Here is a 20,937-nt window from a genome sequence, read left to right as displayed (position 1 = left end):
CAGTTTTTTTGTCATCTTTAGCAGATGCCGAAGACTTTTGCATAATGGGATCAATTTGTTATGTGATCATGCAACTTGAAGATTAAAATTTGTTGAATCAAATCGTTCGAAATATTTGTATTGCAATTAAGGAGCTATCCGTCGAAATTGGAGAAATCCATCGAAACCGACATCTATATAATTTTACTAGTCGTAAATTGGCTCAAGTTACCACCATAACGGGCACGAGTTTTTCTCGGTTTTTCGTAATTCTCCCTAGAACGAGTTTCACTGAGTAGTGTAAGAAGGGGGCCTTCATAGCGACCCTGAAAAATCCACAGTTACTGATTGGCCGACAAGGCGAAATGACCAATCAATCTTCTCAGTCTTTGATTGTGGATTGTTTGAAATATACGAAAATGAAAACTCGACTACAAACAACAACGACAAATACTTTGTTTTACTATTTCGGCTCAGATAAGTGGCTTACAAGTAGTAATGTTTTCCAGCATCAGTGACAGCGTGTTTAAGTATAGACAGACCCTCCAAATAGAGCACTGTTCAATGTTTGAATTCGATAGATGCCACAAAAAAATGTTGCGTCGACTATTGCAAATGTGGGGTGAACTTTGTCTTCGGGTGTGTTTTAGTTTTTTGTTTTCCGCGCAAAATCAATGGAAATAAAAAAACCATCAGAATAGGTCGATCAATATAGCATATTCAAGCTCTCACTGTGGTGATTCGAACGACTTTGCAAGATATTGTTTTGTGGGGAAAAACCGGTTCAAAGTTTTATATTTTAGTATAATTTCCAGTGAATGAAGCAAGCGAGTAGGTCTTATAAAACATTCTCTATGAAAAGGAGTTTTGGACGCTTCATCTAGAGCTTTTCTTAATTTGTTTTTTTTTCCTTTTTCAAACAATTGATTGTTCTAAGACAGCGGTAGTCGTTTATTTCTACTTCATTAACAATCTGCACGTTAGTTTAGTTCTCTCATCGCACAACGCACAAAACTTGGCGCTAATTTAATGAAGGAAACAATATATATGCATGGGGTGGTCGGAACCTGCTGTGCTACTTGCACGGCAACCGGCTATCCTGTTTGGTATACATTATTGAGTGAATTGAATCGGGTGATTTTATTTTGTTTTTCGAGGAAAAATCCTTTAAATTGTTTGCGCCATTTTTCAGCTGTTGCTGCGTCAATTTTGTTTAAGGGTAGGTTTTTTGTTTTGTATTCCACGCAAAATTAGGTACCTAAAAACCATCATCAAGGTTTCGAGTGATAGATCATTTTAAAGCCCGTTCAGTGGTGAATTGAGCTACATTAAAAAAATTTAAAAAGTGTCGGTGTTGAGAATAATTGGTTTCCAGTTTTTGACTTAGTCTAATTTCGAGCAAATAAAGCAAGCGGGCAGGCTATTAAAAGGAAGATGATTTTGTTTGAGCCGTGAAAAAGTTGTCTTGGGCTGAATTTCACGCAGTTTTTCAGTTTTGGATCTGATCTGTTTCGTTTTTCTTAGAACAATTTACGCATGGACGTTGATAAAAAAGCAGCAAGCATCCAATCTTTTCACTGAATCATTTGCATAGTTTTGAGCGATTATTACCCTACTGCTGCAGAATTTTTCTTATTGTTCCGACCATTGACAATGGGGAGGAACTTTATATTCGGGTGAGTTATAGCTTTTTTGTTTTTCACGCAAAATCAGGTACAAACAATCATCTAACTGGGTTGAGTGATATATCATATCAAAGCCCTTACAGTCGTGATTTGAACCACTTTTAGAAATTTTTGTTTAACCAGTGTCGAGAAAAACCGGTTTGAAATTTTTGATTTTTCTTCTTAATTCGAGCGAATAAAGCGAGCCAGCAGTCGTATTTTAATTGCTTAAAAGCTTACAATAGCCCAATTTAAAACGTTTAAAACATAGTTTTTCTTGAGTAACGTCAGTTTACTTTGAGTATTTTAGCTCCTTTTTGGAATCAAAATTTCCCAAAAGCATGCAAAAAAAGTGTGTCAAAAATTTCAATTTTGTGGTCTCTCGGACCTAACTTTTAGTTATCTTTCATTTTATTTTTTGCCGATTATTTGAATGCTCATCTCATTCAAAGCTCGCATTTTGAAATTTGATGAACAGAGTTCAGACTCTCATAAAGGTCGCGATGATTTTTTTGTTTTTCAGGAAAATTGTAAATGACATATAATTTCTTTTCAAGTTCACTTCGTTTCCTTTTTTTAAAAGGAAGGCAAACGCAACTATCGAACTGCAAAAGTGTAAAGGCCACGAAAAACGTGATAACATCTAACTTTGAAAATGGAATTTAACTATCGGATTTACCAGCGAAATATAAATTTTACCTATTGATCCAGTTTTCTCAAATTGGGTTATTTTTATGAAAAGGTTTCAATCATAATTTTTTAAAGAAATTCCTAGAACTTTGAGGCCATATATATATTTTTTTACTTGCTCGCATCCATGAATTCTTTTCCAACCGTCCGATTGCTATATTTTCGTAGTAAGAAGGCGAACTCGTAAATAGACCCCCCCTTCCTTAGGATCTTGACATAATAAGTTTCTTCTGAAGACGACAATATGCTCTTTCTGATGCCATAAAGGCTTAAAAACGACAATTTTGCTCTATTTTATAACAAATTGGCTGCGGCGCGGAAACTTCTGGCGCAACGCGCAACGTCTTTTATGGTGGTTTTTAGCATCGAAGGGGCTCGTCTGCTCAATTCAATTTAATATTCAGAAACGTCGAAACCTCCTTTGGCTCAAGCCACAAGTCTATTGGGGCTAACGTGGTGGTGATAAAAGAACTATTTACACTAGCAAGCTTGCGAGCGTAGTGTATTAGTACGAACCTTCTTTTTTTCAACGTAACTCGCAATTAAAAGTGTTCGTTAAAAGTGTTTTAATATTGGTGGAACATTTGCTATCATCACTGTTTGTAGCGCTGTAATTTTCATAGCATTTGTTCTCAGCTATATTTGTGGCTAGTGCTTGTGATTTATTAAGCATTCGTGGTTGAGTGGAAAGTGCGTGAGACTCATAATCTTTTGGTGGCAGATCGATTCCGAGGCGTGGCCAAATTTGTACTAATTTGAGGTTTATTTCTACTTTTTAGAGCTGCTTTTTTCTCGTGTTCTCGCTAGTGTTTGCAAAGCGCAGTTTCGCTTCCGTGTAACATGGTGCTATGTCGGGTGTGTCTGGTTCAGTTAGGCTTAGGTAGGTTTTAAGAAAAAGACCATATCCGAACCTCGAAGAAGAAAGGTTTCTTTTGATCCTGGAAAGGATAAGGATTGTACGGGATTGTTCTCACGCTGAGTTCAGATGCAAGTTGAGAAAAAAAGATTTGACCTGCAAAAAAATAGTTAGTTTTTACAAAAACAATTGCTAATTCAAAGTGCTGAGCTGGCGATTGCAGATGCATAACCTCCAAATATCTTCCGATCAAACCCGCGTTATCTCAGCGTGAGAACAATCCCATGCAATATCAATAATTAGAGGAAACCCCTAGCGGTGCTATAATTATAGAATATCAATATTTAAATAATTCGACAGTGAAGAGAGTAGACGAAAGGCAAATTCCTTCTCTATATTTTGTCTAACCTGAGTGGTGTTAATAATGATTGACAGTAAACAGCATTGTAATTGGATAAGAAATGGAAAAACTTACAACACATCATTTTCCTTTTTTTCATGCATCGCTGGAGGAAAAGCAGGTGGATAAAATAAGAAAGCACATAATTTTGATGGCACCAATTGTTTTCAAGCAAACGAGAAAGTTATAATAATCATAATCATAATTATAATAATCATAATAATCATAATTATAATTATAATAACAAAAAAATAATTTGTTGGTTTTTCAAAATTTCATGGAAAAATTTAGTTTCTTGAAACCAAAAGAGTTTTTTTTGAAATGTATATCAAGAGTTTATTTCTTCAAGCTAAAAAAAGTCTCTGGTCTTGTTTAAACACTTTGATCAAATCTACGGACATAAGAATTCCTTGTGCTATACGGGTAACTTTAATTCGAAACAAAGCACTTAGAAAAGAGTTTCCATGTCTTTGGTTGAGTGAAAGCAAGCAACATTAGAGCAAATCATGCACATGAAGATCATGATCGGAAAGAATTTTATTATCAAGGATTGATTGGATGATACACTCGAACTTTTTTGAAGTAAATTAAGTGCGTAATTTTTCGTTGCATCGTGAAAACTTTATTTAACATCGGGAAACTCGTCCAACTGTGGGCCAGCGAACCATATTGGATAACTGGTTTTTGTTCGATTGATGTTATTTGCTTAGAAGCGTTTTTAAAGTACCAAATATCGCATTTTCGAAACAGTAACGCATATTCGCTCTAGTTTTTGTTTTAAGTTTCTGAATATGATGAAAATTGAAAAACAGCTGAGTTTTGTCTTTTGATATTTAGATACGTACCGAAAATCTTAGGACTATACTCAGCTTCATCAAGGACAATATTATGGTTGGAAGCTTTTCTAGTTTTTTTTCCAAATTATTTAAGGTCGTTTTACCAATATTCTTAGATTACTTATTAATCTTCAACCAGTTAGATACTTTTTCTATGTCTGAGTGAAAGAATTCAAATTTAATGATATCGCATGCAATGTTTGTTTCATCTGAAATAGAAGGACGTTCGAATTTGATGCTGCATGATACATATCGTTTTTGTTAACGAGAAAAAGATTGGTCCAAGTACGGATACTTGTGGCACACCAGTGCTGACTGTGAGCCAATTAGACGCCGTATTGTCTATTTAAAAAACTGTCGGCTATCTGATAGGTAGCTTTTTAACCAGTTGCAGCTGTTGCCATGGATTCCACAACGTTCAAATTCATGGATTATGTGTTCAAACGTATCATCTTTTATTTTTAATCATTGTTAAACAGCATTTCAGGTTACTTCATTTCCTAAAATCTTTCTTACGGTTGTTCAGTTATACATCAATGGTTTTGTATTTGTCGAAATTCAAATTGTCATCCATAAATGATTTGGAACTTTTCGAGGTAATTATAGAGCCTTGAGTACATTGGGTTCTCAATAACTATCTAATGAAGAAATCGGCCTATCATTTAAGATTCAACAGGCTGTCGCCTTTGCAAGGTTATATTTTTCACATTATTAAGCATTTGGATGAGCTTACCTGAGCGGAACGAAATTTTTAAAATATTTTTCAGATGAAGCGCAATCACATGGTTTACTATCAGAAACAGCTAACTTACTTCGTCTCTGCCGCATAAGCGCTTTGGTTGAAAGTTATTCATTGTTTAACATCTCGAAAAATGAGCAATCAGAAAGGTCCATAAACTGACTTATATTTTCAATTGAACAAATTTTCAATAAAATCGGCCAGTGTGGTTCCTATACATGCAGAATGCTCATTGAAACAATCCGAAACCTGGTATTTTCTCCCCCACATTCTAAATTGCGATTAAAAGACGATTTCAATTTTTTCTATTTCATCTCAAGTTTTAATAACTTGCTCCGAATGCCCAATACAGTTATTGAGTTTATTGAAAAATTTTCTTTGTTTCAGACTTCTGCCGTTCCAGAAGTTCTTCAGCTTTTTGCGGTTCCTTCAAAATTTTTGCTCCAGTCGTTTTTGTCCTTTTTCCAGTCTCTATTGGTTTCTTTTTAATATGACATTCCTAATTTTTCATCAAACCAATTTGCGTTGGCTTAGCTTTTTCGATGTTTTGAATGCTGGAAGTATTTTGAGCGATATGTTAAGGCAATCACTTAATAATTTTTATGCATCATTTACGTTCTGCGCACGGAGTAGATCGGAAGATTCCAGTCTTCGTTTATCCAAGTACAGGAAATCGGTGAGAGATTTCTTTGTTGATGAATGACATATCGCGATATTTCAAATAAGGTTAGTCAATCGAAGTTAAGTAGAACTGGATATTGATCAGAAAATTATTCAACCTCCATCACTTTGATTTCCAGACTGTAAGCATTTCTGACAAGGAAATGATCGAGACGTGTTTGAGAGGTTTTATTAGATCTTTTTATTTTTGTAGTTATGACTTCGAAATGGTTTCTTTTACTTAAACATAGGTACGATGAAGTTAGGTTATCACTTTGTAAATTTTCAATGTTAAAGACTCCCGCCAGAATAATTGGATTTTTTGAGAGCTGTTCCAGTTCCCTTTCTGACTCGAGTAAAAACTGAGTTTTATCGTAATGAGGAGGAATATAGGCAGCTTCTATTCTGTTTTTATTACCAAAAATCTCAGCTATGACGAACACTGACTCAGGTAAACCAGTCATTAGTTCTTCAAATAAGATAACGTTATCACCAACTGTATCATCGTACTGCCGCCTATAGTTTTTCTCGAATATGTTATTACAATATGGAAACGTGTAGTTTCGAACTTTCGCTTAGCCAGGTTTGTATTCCGATGCTATTACAGGACATGCAGGAAAAACTTTTGAAACAAGATTTGACATCTAGTTAAAAGCCGCTGAGGAATTTTCCACCTTCAAACAAGCCTAGGATTTTATGTACTTTTTCGTCTGCCTTCCAGATAAAGTGGGTTGTCCTCTCGCGAATCCAGCATGAGTTTATCCGACCGTCATTCTTCATTATTCGAAGAAAATTTGCTCTTGCTCTGGCCGTATTATAATACACCGTTACTGGCTATTATCGATTGTTTGTTGAGCATTTTTTAGTGTTCTAGAGTGATGAAGGATGTATGTTGGATGTGCGGTCCAGGCTTATGAATCTTCAACTCAGGGGTGCGCTTTGAGCTGTCGTCTCAACCTTCGCTAGAGTCTAGATTAGAATAAAAAGCTTAGATTAGAATAAAAAGTGAGTATTATTTCTGAATTATAACTATTCTTTTCTCGAGCTACTGGTATTTATCGCTCTCTCTATTCTACTGATCTAATGATCAGATTATTGTTTACTTTTAACAAATATACTTTAGCACTTTGTCATTGACATAATATAAGTTTACAATTTAATCTATTCAGCGTCTAATTCGCTCCAATTAAGGTAATTTAACAAGAGTAACTAACATAGGTGTTTAGCACTATGTTACATAACTACACTTAATGATTCTTCCCTGGCAGCTATAATTGTGAGAAGGCACAAATAATTAGGTAAATAAATCAATAAGTTAACGGGACACCGAAATAAATTTACTGCTTTTATTAAATTAAATTACTGCTGATCTTTAAATGGATATCATTAATGCTTTGAAAGTTTTCTTAAATTTTAAGTGTTGGTAGCACCAGCACATTATAAATTTATGGTCATTAAGATATATAGGTGACACTCGCAGTTAAATGGAACTCAACTTTACGCAAATGGTTGTCCCAGAATTTAAAATATATTTCGACTCTCTTATTCAAGAGAAGCAAGTTTAACATTTTATGAAAGCCACTTCGTCAGTCACAGAGATGATATATATGAGGGTGAATTCAATGAATGCCAGTAACTGTTCAAATTTGGCTTAAACTCTCCTCTTTGTTTTCATCTTTGTCAATTGTCGAATCCCGGATGAGCAGTATGATGACCTTTTCGACCGTTCTGCTGATGTTTGACTAGCATCCATTTCCTCTTGGTTTACTATAAACGTTTCTCGGATCTTTGCTCCCTTTTCAGCGATTTCGTTTCTGTTCGCTGCTGGTACCGACAACACTGGTTTCAGCTTGATTTTTCTGTTATTTGATTTCATGAACTTCAGTGTTAGGCGTCGGAAGATGGCGAAGCGGTGGTACAGGTACATCGTGGTACAGGTACATAAGTACGTGCATAAGGAGGTTTCCTAAAAAGACTATCACAGTCAATGTTAGTGACAGCCGCAATTGGACATATTGCTCCATTTTATCCACCAGACTTGGTTTGAGCAGTTGCATGTCATGTGCGATAGGTTTTGCGATGTCAATAAATTGATCGACTTTAGTTAGATGTGGGCTATCTATCAGTTTTGCCTTGACTTCTCTGAGTAGTTTGACGCCCGCATCTGTTTTAGATTCGTAATATGGGAGCTCTGTTAGATCCGACAGTTCTGAGAGTAGATGTGCTAAGGGGTCCGGCAAGTTCACACCGATCCGCTTTGATGGTATTTGGTCACAGCTATCCAAATCCGGCCGGATTTTGATTTATTTACTGATTAACTGAGTCCCACAGTCAAGTTTTATCAGACAAATATTACAAACTGCATGATCTTGTCTTTTGGGGTGTTCAGCTCTTCTAGACTACTCCCGTAGAGAAAACGCAGCGCTGGCTTAAGTGATGAGTCATATGCCGTATCCGAGATTGGTAGCTTTCTCCGGCGTTGGAAGAAAAATCTTCTCGGTTTCGCATACCGTCAATGCTGTCATCGCTGAGTGGAAGTAGAGTATCGCGAGGCAAGATGATTGGGCAAGGTGGGTTTCCATCGTTTGATAGCATATTCGGTAGGTCGATGTTCCTAGGCAATGCGCATACTGGTTTTCAGTTAAGATCTCGGTTTCCATAGAGTCCTCCGATATTGCTAAATAGGGGCCATCAGTGACGCGTTTTATGGCTTCGGTTGGGTCTGATTGGGGCATTGGTATAACCTGTGCCCTATATATTTGGAATGCCGTTTGACTCGATGCGTACGGGATGGCCAGATTGAGCAACAAACCTTCCTCAATTGTTGTGACTTCGCAAAGCAACTTCGCGTCACAATAAGAATGGATGTCGCTCGGTGGTATCGCAAGAGTCAAACGGTGGTGTTCTCCTTTTTGGCTTTTGTATACAGCATCAATTACCGTCAGCAATGACTCGCGCGTTAGAAGAGACATTGGCAGTCGTTGATCTTACAATGTCGGTATCGAGTTGAGGATGTTGGTTTTAAGGGCGTATAGTGCTGCTTTATAGCTGGCGATGTCCGCGTAGACTACATAGTGCATGAGTAGAGATGCTGCTGTGTCAAAAGTGAAGTTTATTTGTTGGTTTGAGAACAGTGTTTGTGTGCAATCTCTTAGAATGTGGAAGTTTCTCTCTATTGCAGCCAACCATTCTTCCAGAATTTTCCAGTTCTTGTTTTGGTTATCTATGTTTTGCTGTTGAATTGTTCTAATTTCCGACAATTCCTGTTGATTGACCTTAGAAAAATCAACCACTCAATAAAAACGGACTATATAAATAGCAATTACCGATATCAAACATGACCCGATGCATCAAACCACTTTGCCGGAAAGAGCTTATTTACAAAGTTGGATTGTTCACAAGCATACCATTGTGTGCAAATGGCAGATGACCTTTCGGTCCAACTTTTAGCCTTTAACTTCGGGTCACGCACTTACGCATATAAGTGCCTAGCTCAAGGACTAAGTAAATCGGTAACGGGATTCAGTTCATACACACGTCACTACCTTGACCCATGCCTAGCGGCAGACTTGTGTACACAATTTATGGACGACATAGGAAGTGCCGTGAACAGCTTCCATGAACTTATCCCACGCTAGAAAAAATATTTGAATGTGTTAAAGTCAGGTCTAAAACTGTCACTGAACAAATGTGAAATAGGAACCCAAAGAATGAAATTCTTGGGAAATATAGTAACACCTGAAGGAATGTCCCCCAAGGAAGCCAAAATAACGGTGTTCTTAAGTAAAATTAAAATGCCAAGAATAATCAAGCAAGTAAAGGGACTCATCGGTTTTGTCCAGTTCTTTAGGAATTATATGCCGAGTCTGGGGGAAAAACTCATTCTGTTTTACCGACTTCTCAAGAAACAGATAGACTTCGTCATAACGGATGAACACTACGAAAAGCTGGAAACGCTAAAATCAGACTTGATACAGGCTCAGACTTCCGAAACCTGGATTACAGTATGTAATTCTTTGCCACGCTAGCTACCACGGTACAGGATTCGTTCTCATGGTCGAGGATTACATCAAAACGGAAAATAACGGTGAAATTAAAACATATGCCCCAGTTTCATGTGATTCCCGACTGTTTAGCACTGCTCAATTGAAATTTTCCATCTATTATAAAGAATTTTCCTTGCACAATATTTTTCATTGGACCATTTCGCCCACTACATCTGGGGAACAGTCAAACTAGTGATTGTGCTCACAGACCATAGAAGTCTCACTGAGTTCTTTCAGGCGAATACAATACTGCCGTCAGTTTGGAATTTCCTGGATCGAGTCCTTTCATTTAACATAAACGTCGCACACATCCCAAGAACCGCCAACTACGCAGCTGGTTTTCTGTCACGGATGCAAACGGACCCATCTGCCTCATTATCATTGAAACTGACAGACAAGATACCGGTGCGAGAAATCTATATTGACTCCACAGCTAGAGTCCCGGACGCGTCCCTTAATATAATTGAAACGGTCTTCCCAGAAGAGGAAATCGACGAAGACCTAATAGCCAATTTGCAAAAGTTAGACCTTTTTGAGGCGTACCTGGAAAAGAAAAAAAGCCAACCTATGCAATGACAGAATTGAACCAAAAATATTGGTACGATTGACAAAGCCAGGCGTGAAGGCAATCGAATACCCAGACTCAGTAGACCTTCATCAGGACTTACACCTGAGGGACGAGCCACTCGACCTCAAAGCAGAACAAGACCGGGATGCTGACATTGAAACCCTGAAGAAGTGGATGCAAGTAGGCGAAATCCCCGATCTAACCTACGCAAATTCCTGTCTGAAAAAGTATGCAAAACAATTCAACCGACTTATTCCGAAACTTCTACGACGACACAGGCAAAGTTAAGCACAAGCAGTATTGCTTGCCAAAACACCTGTGGAACGAAGCAATCTACAGGATCCATAATTCGCAGACTGGAGGACACATAGGCGCGACACGAACAACAGAATAATTTCGTAGAAGATTCTACTTTCCAGGATTCACCGAGGTCCTAGTCGATACTGTAAAAAATTGCATGACCTGTCCACAACTCAAGAATGCTTCGAGCAAACACCAAACACCACCACTTCGACCAGTCTTCTCTCTACAATCCTTTTCTCAGGTGACATGATGCAGATTGACATCGTTGGACCACTGACGTCAACTGTATATAAATTTGTCCTCACTGGAATTGATGTATTCTTAAAATACTTGTTTGCAGCACCAATGTCAAATGCAAGCGCAGACACAGTTGAAGAGAACTGGTGAAGATATTCTTCATGCAGTTACGTACCGAAGAAGATTCTGTCAGACCTGGGAATTGTAATTACATCTAAGTTATTCCACGAACTCTCGGGGCTACTGGACATTCAAATCGGCCAGGCAACATTAAAGCACCCCCAAACGATCGGACTAGTGGAAAGATCCCACGGAGCTCTGAAAAGGATTCTTAAACTGAACACGGACTCCCAATGGTCAGATTGGCACTGCTATGTACCACTAGCGACATTTATTCACAACGCATCATACTACTCTTCTATAGGATGCTGCCCAAGTACCATCTTCCTTGGAAGAGAACCTATAAAACCTACTGACCTATGGTTCTCGACAAAGGTATTAGAAACAGCAACAGCAGATGCTGACTTTGTCACGTCACTACAAAATGCAATGCTAGAAAAACTCAAGGAGACAAAAGACAACATCGTCGCATCGTATCATAGATATCGAGGATACTACGACCAAAAGGCACTCGCCAAACCACTAGTGCTACTACTCGTACTGTATACTTCTTAATCCCACTCCTGTCACTATATAATTTACCGTTACTGGTCTGGCTATTATCGATTGTTTGTTGAGTATTGTTTAGCGTTCTAGAGTGATGAAGTATGTATGTTGGATGTGCGGTCTAGGCTTATGAATCTTCAACTCAGGGATGCGCTTTGAGATGTCGTCTCAACCTTCGCTAGAGTCTGAAGTTTAGATTAGAGTAAAAAGTGAGTATTTTTTAAGTAAAAAGTGAATTATAACAATTCTTTTCTCGAGCTACTGGTGTTTATCGCTCTTTCTATTCAACTGATCTAATGATCAGATTTTTGTTTACTTTTTTTTACTTTTAACAAATATACTTTAGCACTTTGTCATTTGACGTAATATAAGTTTACAATTTTATCTATTCAGCGTCTAATTCGCCCCAATTAAGGTAACTTAGCAAGAGTAAGTAACCTAGGTGTTTAGCACTATGTTACACGTATCTTCAAATATCCTGGCATTCTCGTACTTAGTATCTTGTTAAAGGTTTTTCTTTTTCCTTAGAAATTTTGTTCTCACCGTCCTACGAGAAAAGCGAACCTTAATTGGCTTGAAAACGTTGGATCGAGATGGAAGTCTGCTCAATGGATATGCTTTTTTTGTCTACTTCCGCCCCAATTGCATTAGCAGTATCCGAAACTTTCTTAATCGTTGATTTCATGTTTTCTGTCATGTTTCCTTCATCGCGTGATTCCGGCATCTACAAAATTTTCAGATTGTCCCTTTAAGTTTCAGGATGCTCCGCTTCTTATTGGGCTTTCAAATTTGTTCTGACTTCTGGTTGTGATTTTCGCTGCGAAACTTGGAAACAATTTCCTGTTTGACTCTTTTCACAGCCTCGTCGATTCAATTTTTTAGCGTCGCATTCAATTCAGATCGGAGCTTGTCAATGATAGTTGGCACTACAGACTCGATTCACTCTGTTATTTTGCTGTTATAATTGTCGCCATATAATGCTCTATTTCATTTCTCATTTGGCATGGGCTTCTGCTTTTTTACCGGCTTTGCGATCGGATTTCGATCTAGGTATCAGCGAGCTGGGATATCAGTATGATTTTACTAGTTAGACAATTTTGATCACCGGAACTCATTCTCGTTTACTTATCTTTTTATCACAAATGTATTGCAAGAAGTTTATCACAATAGTCAGGCTAATTTAAAAAATCATAATAACAAAAGACAATCAGTTTTTGATGCAAACCTAGACAACTTAGTCCAGTTCCGTCAGAAAAATAGTTAACATTTTGAAAAAAAAAATTTAGCTCTGAGAAGAATTTCGTCGGTAGTACAACGAACTCTCAGGGATGGTCGGTATTTGTAATATTTAATACACCGTGCCATATAAATACTGATTATTCGTGGTCCACGTCTCGAATAAATTTCTGTATCATTTTCTTCGTTTTTCTCGAATGAGGATTTAAACTGACTCCTTCTTTATCACCAGAATTATTCTCTCCGCCGGAATTAATATTTATTGTTGAAGGCACAGATTATTGATTTGGCTCCAATAATCAAAATTTTTGAAAGACCCTCATGGTTGTCCTTTTTTCTTTTTCTATCTCAAGGAAGACAAAAGACATCGTTGGACCACTGAAGTCAACTGTATATAAATTTTTCCTCACTGGAATTGATGTATTCTTAAAATACTTGATCGGAGTTTGACGAAATATATAATCCGCCTTTTCCTCTTACGGTACTTCCTATAGTATAGGCTGTATGACGCAATACGCTACAGGCAGTTTATCGCAAGAAATAGGCTCGCAAAAAATCTAGATCCGCCTTAATTTTATCTTTACCTCAAAAACCGCAGGTTATGCTTTCAAATTGTTATATATTTTTTAAACAATTATAACTCGCAAACTATAGTGCTCTGGGGTTCAATTAACTATATCTAAGGTTCAATTTTTGAGAAGGAATCCGCATTTTGTAACAAGAGGCACAAATATACTTGAAGAATTGTTTTGCGATTATGCAGTTTTCAAAATAATTTTCTTTCTCGAATTCCATAATTCATGTGTTGGGATAAAAAATGAATTCGAATTACAATGTTAAAGCTGAAGTTAAAACTGGGCTGTTCGAATTCTATAATATTTTGTTTAATTTTTCATTAAAGTCATAATTTACGTTTATCAAGTTTTCATCGTACTTAAATGTGCTCATAATTTTAACGGTCAGATTTTTGCCTCATTATTTTTTCATCAATTCTTGATGATTGTCGAGTAGATAATTGCGAGTTTTTTTTCGGGCTTCACCTTGACCTTTAGGTCACCAAGTTTTCAAATTAGTTCTCAAAATAGACGATAGTTCTCTAAGATCCTCTCCTATCCATAGGTCGGTTTCGTTCTAATTTTAGCTCTAATTATCTTTTTAAGATGAACCGTTTATGATAGCTTAGATATTTTAAGCGCTCATCGTAAAACTTCATAATGAAGCTATTAGATGAAGCTAAAATTAGAACTAAATGGAACATAAATAAGCAATTTTATGCTTCGGCAGACTTTCAAAGGGTAAGTTGGGTTCGCTTGTTATTCCTGATTTAACTTAGATTGGAAATAAGTAAAGCCGTTTTGAAATCAAGGTTAAAACTGGCCTATTACGTAAGCAAAGATGCCTCTGATTCTTTTTTGCTGGTGCAATTGCGTAGGTTGCCTTTTTTGGAGGAATAAATATTCGCGCGGTCATTCTTTTTTTCATTGCTTTCCCTACTTCGCATTTCTTTTCTTGTCTTTTTCCTCTCTACTTATCAGAGGAAAATAATTGGAAAAATCAGTATTTATGCTAATAATAATGCACTGAGGCGAATTGAATGAAGCTTTTCGCTTCAGTATTTTTATATTTCCCTTTACGGAAAATTTGGTCGAAAAAAGTTTAAATTACTTCTATTTTTAGTCTTCAATTTAGTTTTCCCATCGATTGTTTTTTCATTTTTCTGCCTTCTTTAATCTACTCGTGTTTCTTATTTTCCCGGGCGGTAGAGTTTATTTTCGGGATTGTAGATATTTCCAAGGGGAGTTGGAAAGTGGGAAAACAGTTGTCGCCTGCATATATCTCCGTGACGCAATAGTGGCGAATAGCAGTAGTAGTAGAGCCTTAGAAAGCAGGGGTTGTATTCAGTCACAAAGCGGTGGTTAGAATAGAAAAATTAGATTTTTTGTTGAAAAAAATTTTGCCTGGTGTGATTACACTTTTTGATGCTGTGATCTGCTATGAAGCTGAAAGCACCGCGGACAATTGAGGAAAATATAGACTTAAATCAAACAACATTTTTTCAATAAAGTCTCGTTTTTATTTGAAATATATAATCCGAAGAGAAAACAGCTTCGCTCACAATTTGGTTCAAAAATTCAACCTCATTTACGGTACTGCCGATATGAATTGAAATTTTCGTCACGCTATTATCCTCTTATATTATTCGAGCGCATCCTACTTATTCACCAGTTGATATTCTTTCAATCACTTTTATCTTTGTCACATTTCATTCTTCCTTATCAGACCTCTAAACATAGCAAGGTAGCGTTTCTCTCTTTCATAAATCTTAAAAGAGGACATTTATCAGTGGTGCCCTTATTGGAGTATATATTTTTATACTTTTTTCCTCTTACGGTACTTCCTATAGTATAGGCTGTATGACGCAATACGCTGCAGGCAGTATTTGAATGGATTTGGAACAGTCTTTGACAACGTTTTCCTGAATTTTTCCCTCGCCAATTCACCAATTTGGTTTGTTTGGACTAGCTTGATGAGACATTTGTTTGTCTGATGAGAGAATTCCCCCTCACGCCAGGAGGTTCTTACCTTGCTAGGCTTCCGTTGTTATCCTCTCAAATAGAAACGGGGGCAATTAATTTTTTTTCTTGCTTTTGACTTGTGTTTTTAATCACAATTTGTCAATTTCAAGTCTATAATCAATTTATTTCCGATTTGTCTTCAGTAATATTGAAAATTTATTTATAGTCTTATATTTATTTCTTTCAAATTTACTTCAAATTTTGGTTGTTTCTCTGCTTTTCATTTCTGAGACACTCGAAAGATTTATGGTAGGCTGTTCAGAGCAAAATGGAATCGAAGTTAGTCGATCGTTTTAAAGGGAGCGAAGTGTAGAAAAGAGTCTCAATCATTTTTTATTAGTCCCCAGCGCAGCCCCCACCAATCAACCGTGGGCCTTTTTTCCGTGGGGAAGAGAAATGTCATCCATTTCGCCACAGCCGGTTTCATTTTGAGGAGGCGGATAACACTGGGACCCCTTCAACCATGACTGAAGCGGGGTTCGAACCCAAGACCCTTGTGTAAAAGGCCGCGCGTCTTAACCACTCAATCATTAGACGATTGAGTGGATTTTTCAAATCTTTTTAGACAGTTTTGTCTTTTTTCGCAAATTGTTTTAAAGGTGGGACTTGTGTTTTCATTATCATTTTGAAAGGAATTTGGTAGGCTTCTTCTTTTTATAATGCACGCTTAAGATTACTGATTAAATCTTGTGCCATAAATGGACTCGGTGCGGAGATTTTAATTATTTTCCTTGTGAAATGTTCGGGCGACTTGATGTTCTCCTTTTTCCTCAAAAATGCAGCTACGTTGGCATTGCAAGGTGTTGTATTGTAGCTGGTTTTTCATTTGAACTTAGTTAGGTACGCCATTTTGCTCTGATGAAAAGCGACTCCATTAATAATTAATTCTAGCGAATTCAGCGTTGAGTTTTAAAGAGCGGCTGACAGTTTCAAAGTAAACATACAACTGCGCTCACTTTTCTCAATTTATTTTTGCTACCTGAAGAAAATTCATTTTAAGACTACGATTAAAAGCAACTACATATTGTTGACATTTGAAAAAATTAGCGATTGATCTTCAATCTCTTCGTTATTTGTTTCTTTATTGTCAATTGTTTCCTGTTTGTATTGAAATATTTCATATTTTCGTTCCATACTTCGAGTGAAAAATTTCGACTTCAACCCTCGCAGAAACGGCTAAAATGGTCGCAATGTCGAGCATGATTCAATCGAGTTACGTTTCGACTGACGAAAATTGCGACGCAAGTGATTTAAATACTTCTACGAACCAGAAAATTGATCTGATTCCCGACATAACAATTGCGTTGGAATCGCTCGAAGCAACCGACTGGACTCAATTTGCAATTTTCAAACCAATTGAAGATTGCGACAGTGCAGACATAGCGTGCGAAAACAACCGTGCACTGTTAAGTTCACCCGTGCACAGTAATTATTCCTCCTCGGATGCGCATTCGGTTGTTTCGGAGGGCGAAGGTGGTGATCTCGCTCATTCGCCTCCTAGTTCACTTGTCATCAGTGAGTCGGAAACTGAAGATATTGAAGGTATTCATAATCTAATCGGTATACATAATTTGTTCCTTTGCAAGTAGCCAGTCTTCTCAATGTCGGCGTAATTTTCGAGCTTTCGGTCTTTCTGGCATGTATACCTCACACATGCAGTATATGTTTAACGCCTCTAAAGTTTGCAACAAATGCAGATTCGCTTCTTTTAGATCCATTTGGTTTCAAGTTTTCAAGTTTGCTTTTGAAGCATCCTGGATTGTAAAGCAAATATCATTTTGTAAAAAATGTTGCGCAAATTGAGTAGTGTTGGAATAAAAAGTCAGCTACAGATTAAATTTAACTGTTTTAATCGGAAGAAACACGGAAAAACACAAAGTTTTATGGCTTGTGAATAATGGCTAAAAGAGTAATTCAAAAGTGATGAGTTTGTCGAAGATTAACAGTTAAAATGGTCTTTCGAGCACCAAATAGAGCACATTTGCGCCAGTTTGTTCATAATTAATGATCACCTTTATCTCCCAAAAGTTGTGTTGATGTAATCAATTCGATGCTTAAATTTACCATTCAATTTATTCAGTTTTAAAGAATGTGTTGCTCGCTTCATAATTTTGGCAATTTATTTTCCCTCAGTTGAATTTTCTTAACCAACTTTTGTCAACTTCAGAGAGTTATATTTTTAGGTACCATCAACTTATGCACGTAGCGAAATGTTGTAAGCCAAGCTTATAAAAATTTTCAGCTACAAAATTGTTTGCAGAAAAATCATATTCTTTTCAAAGATATCGTGTCTTATGTTTTGTTAAATTTTACGGTTTTTTTCTGACTATGTTAACATTTTCCAGTAACTTTCAAAGTCCGTTTTTTGTAATCTTGGAATAGTGCAATAATTGAGTTAAACAAATTTCTCTCTTTTTTTTGATATCCGATTTCTGATGTTGTCTTCTTGTTTTCCTCTCAGTCACAAGATAACTATGAATGGAACTTTGATCTAATTTTTACCTTTACCATAATTGAATCATTCGAAAAAGCGATTTTTAATTAAGTAGCTTCTGTTTCGTGTTCCATCCGCTAGCTTGATTTGCTACTTTTGCATCATCGTTAGTAATATGAAGCTCTGCTTCTACTCGATGTGTAAAAGTTTAATATCTTTTTCGATGCTATTTTGTGTTAATTGTTCGTCGTCTTCCGTCTTTTTTTCTGACTGGCTTCAGATTTAATTAGAATTCAGTCTTCGAAGCGCCTTCTAATCCAAATGAAGTTCCCTGTCAAGCGCTACTATTTCTTTTCGTCGATATTAAAAATGTGCAATTCCTTTCATGGCGGAAAAAAAAGCTTATAATTGAAAATTCATTCGCAATAAATTTTCAATCAATTTTTATGGCGGCTAAATAGATATGAAAACCAAATTCAGTCTGTAGATTAAAACCAAATTCAGTCAAAAATTCATTGAAAAACTTTGGAACTGAGTTCTAATTCTAATTTTGAACATTCGTTTAGTTGAGTTTCTTTTTTGAAACTGAATTAAGTTCATTTATTCAGCTTCAAAGTAGAAACTGAATTTCAAAGAGTTCTTTTTACACTAGAAAAGCTTGTGTGATAGTATGAACTCTCTTTTTTCCAACCTAAGTCGCAAATATTAAGGTTCATTTTGAATGTGTTCATTTTGATCAGTAACCAGCTATTAAGTACAGCCAATGATAAGGATATTAACGCAGACTATTATATTATAAATAGCACTTTAGTTTCAAGGTATCATGTATCTGTAGCGTAGAGGTAGGGAAGGAGACGCACAACAAAACAAAAGGGTTCGAACCTGGGGTGGGATGTTTTAATGAACGTTTTTGTACAAGAGTTAAAATGCGTCCGCTCTATAAATTGAGGCATCTTAGTTGGTAAGTTTCTTTTTTTTTCACATTGACTGGTACTGCTAATGTGTCATAATTGGCTTGCATCACTAAGCAATTACGTAGACTCATAATTGGCTTGCGTCACTTAAGAAATTTCGTAGACTCAAAGTTTTACTCATTCAGTTTTTCCCGGTAGTGTTATCGGTCTTGTTTTTGCTTGTGTATGCGAAGTGCAACTTTGCCTCTGTGTTACAAACAAAAAACGCGCTAGCTAATTTGGAATTTTCGAATGATGTGATTAATTAACTGTAGTTTAATTTCACAAAAATATATTCAATTCTATGAATTATTCAGTTCAAAGAATACGGAGCACGATTGAATGCTTATCAATTAATTACTAGCCTAATAAGTAGATTTTTTACTTAGCTCTGTTTATCTGCAACTTTACTGCTCATGTGCCTAATGCGTAGTTTATAGATTGTTTGGCTTCCTCTGAAATGTCAAATTTAAAAAGACTAGTTTTATCTTATCTGTTTCAGGAGTGGATACGCGTATTAAGTTCAGCATTCTACCTCAACCAGGAAAACGCGCATTCAGACAGGTAAGAACAATTTTGCAGATATGAAAACGAAGTCGCCTGTTTTTATTGTAACACTTTTCAGATAATAACTCCAACCCCCCCTCCCCCCATCCTCCAATATCTAGTATCAAGTTGCCCTAAAATAGACCTAGACCGCTAGCTGGAACTGAAGTTTATTTCATCATTGTTTTAATGCAGTAAAATTGTGTTGTGTTTTGTTTCAGTGGCACGATGCCCTGCGAGCAATGTGCAGACTCCCTTCTGGAATACCTCGGCAGCTGCGCAAGAAGGTACCGCTCATGTTTTCTTAACAATTTGGGGAAACCCATGCTTACTGGGTAAAAGTAATACCATATACTAGGTGCGGATTTAAGATTTTCTTGAGATGAGAGGTAAAATTTTTGACAACTTATCGAAATTTTTGTCGACTATTTTATTTGTTGACCAAAGTGATTTAGTGAGTTCTCTTGAAACCTTATAAAGAAATTGTCTGGGCCGCAGGCAAAGTTTTGAAGCCGACAAAAAATGAACGTTTTAGAGAAAATTTTGACGTTTTCACCAAAAACAGCGTTTTTTCGGCGCGCTATCCCTCGCAAATTTAGCGTATACTGCTGGTGCATATTACTGCTGTGTCAGGCGTATTCTGCGGTGTCAGATTCCGGTAAAAATTGAAGTACATGGCTTGAAAATTAAGGGAATATGAGTTACCTGGTATGTTCAAAACCTTGTATGATTATAAGTATATGGCTTGAAAGTTAAATGGCTTACATTTCATTAACCAATGTATATTTCCTAGCATCTGGAAATATGTTTTTATTATGATTTTCAAAGTTGTCAAAAAAGTTTCACAAAATTTGAATTTCGACCCTGTTGTTGGGTGCTGTCAGGGTACTCTCAGGCGTTGCAAATCTGGCGTCAATTATGACTGCTCGAATCGTTTTAGTTTCTGAGATGACGTTTCTAATGATTTTTCAGAAACCTTATCACAAAATGTTGAAGAAAAATTTGAAATTCCAAACGCTGCAGTGAGGTGCTCTCAAGGTACTCTCAGAGGTGGCAAATCGTGCCTCCAAATTTGATTGCTCAGGATCTTTTAGGTTCGAGATATGACGGTTTTCAAAGTTTTTCATAAACATGAATAAAAGTAAAATTACAACTTTTTAAACTGCATATAGTGGGTTGATCTCAAGATACTCTCAGAGGTTGCATCAGTTCTTGCCTCGAAGTTTGACTGTTAAATCATCTTAGTGTCCAAGCTGTTTCTTTTTTATATGGTTTTTCATATCTCAACTTTATGGTGGGGCGCTGTCAAGTTTTTCTCAGGATGTTTTTATTAGGACTCCAAAAGTAGCTGCTCAAAGCCTTTTACTCCCAGATATGACATTGTATTGATTTTTCAATAGTTTTCAAAAAGTTTACAAAAAGCTAGTCTTTAAAAATTGGATTTGTCGACTTTTTGGTGGGGGATTTTAATTATTTCGTTGTCATCCAGTCCAGATCATTTTCTCAATAATAATTGGATCAGAGTTTGGCGTAGTTCGTGTCTTTATT

General features: G+C 36.6%; 1 protein-coding gene across 1 annotated transcript in view; it reads left to right on the top strand.

The window, feature by feature from the left end:
• The window catches only part of LOC134843608 (TBC1 domain family member 30-like), a 551,730-nt gene that overhangs the window by 498,818 nt on the left and 31,975 nt on the right, over positions 1–20,937 (top strand). The window contains exons 6-7 of the mRNA XM_063859765.1: positions 19,346–19,407; positions 19,611–19,676. Coding sequence (XP_063715835.1) covers positions 19,346–19,407; positions 19,611–19,676 — 128 coding nt within the window. The remainder of the gene's footprint in view (positions 1–19,345; positions 19,408–19,610; positions 19,677–20,937) is intronic.

This window comes from Symsagittifera roscoffensis, chromosome 4 (genome assembly GCF_963678635.1).
Source record: "Symsagittifera roscoffensis chromosome 4, txSymRosc1.1, whole genome shotgun sequence".
NCBI classification, from domain to species: domain Eukaryota; kingdom Metazoa; phylum Xenacoelomorpha; order Acoela; family Convolutidae; genus Symsagittifera; species Symsagittifera roscoffensis.
The sequence above is the reverse complement of the archived record's forward strand: the minus strand, read 5'-3'. Positions and strand labels throughout refer to the sequence as shown.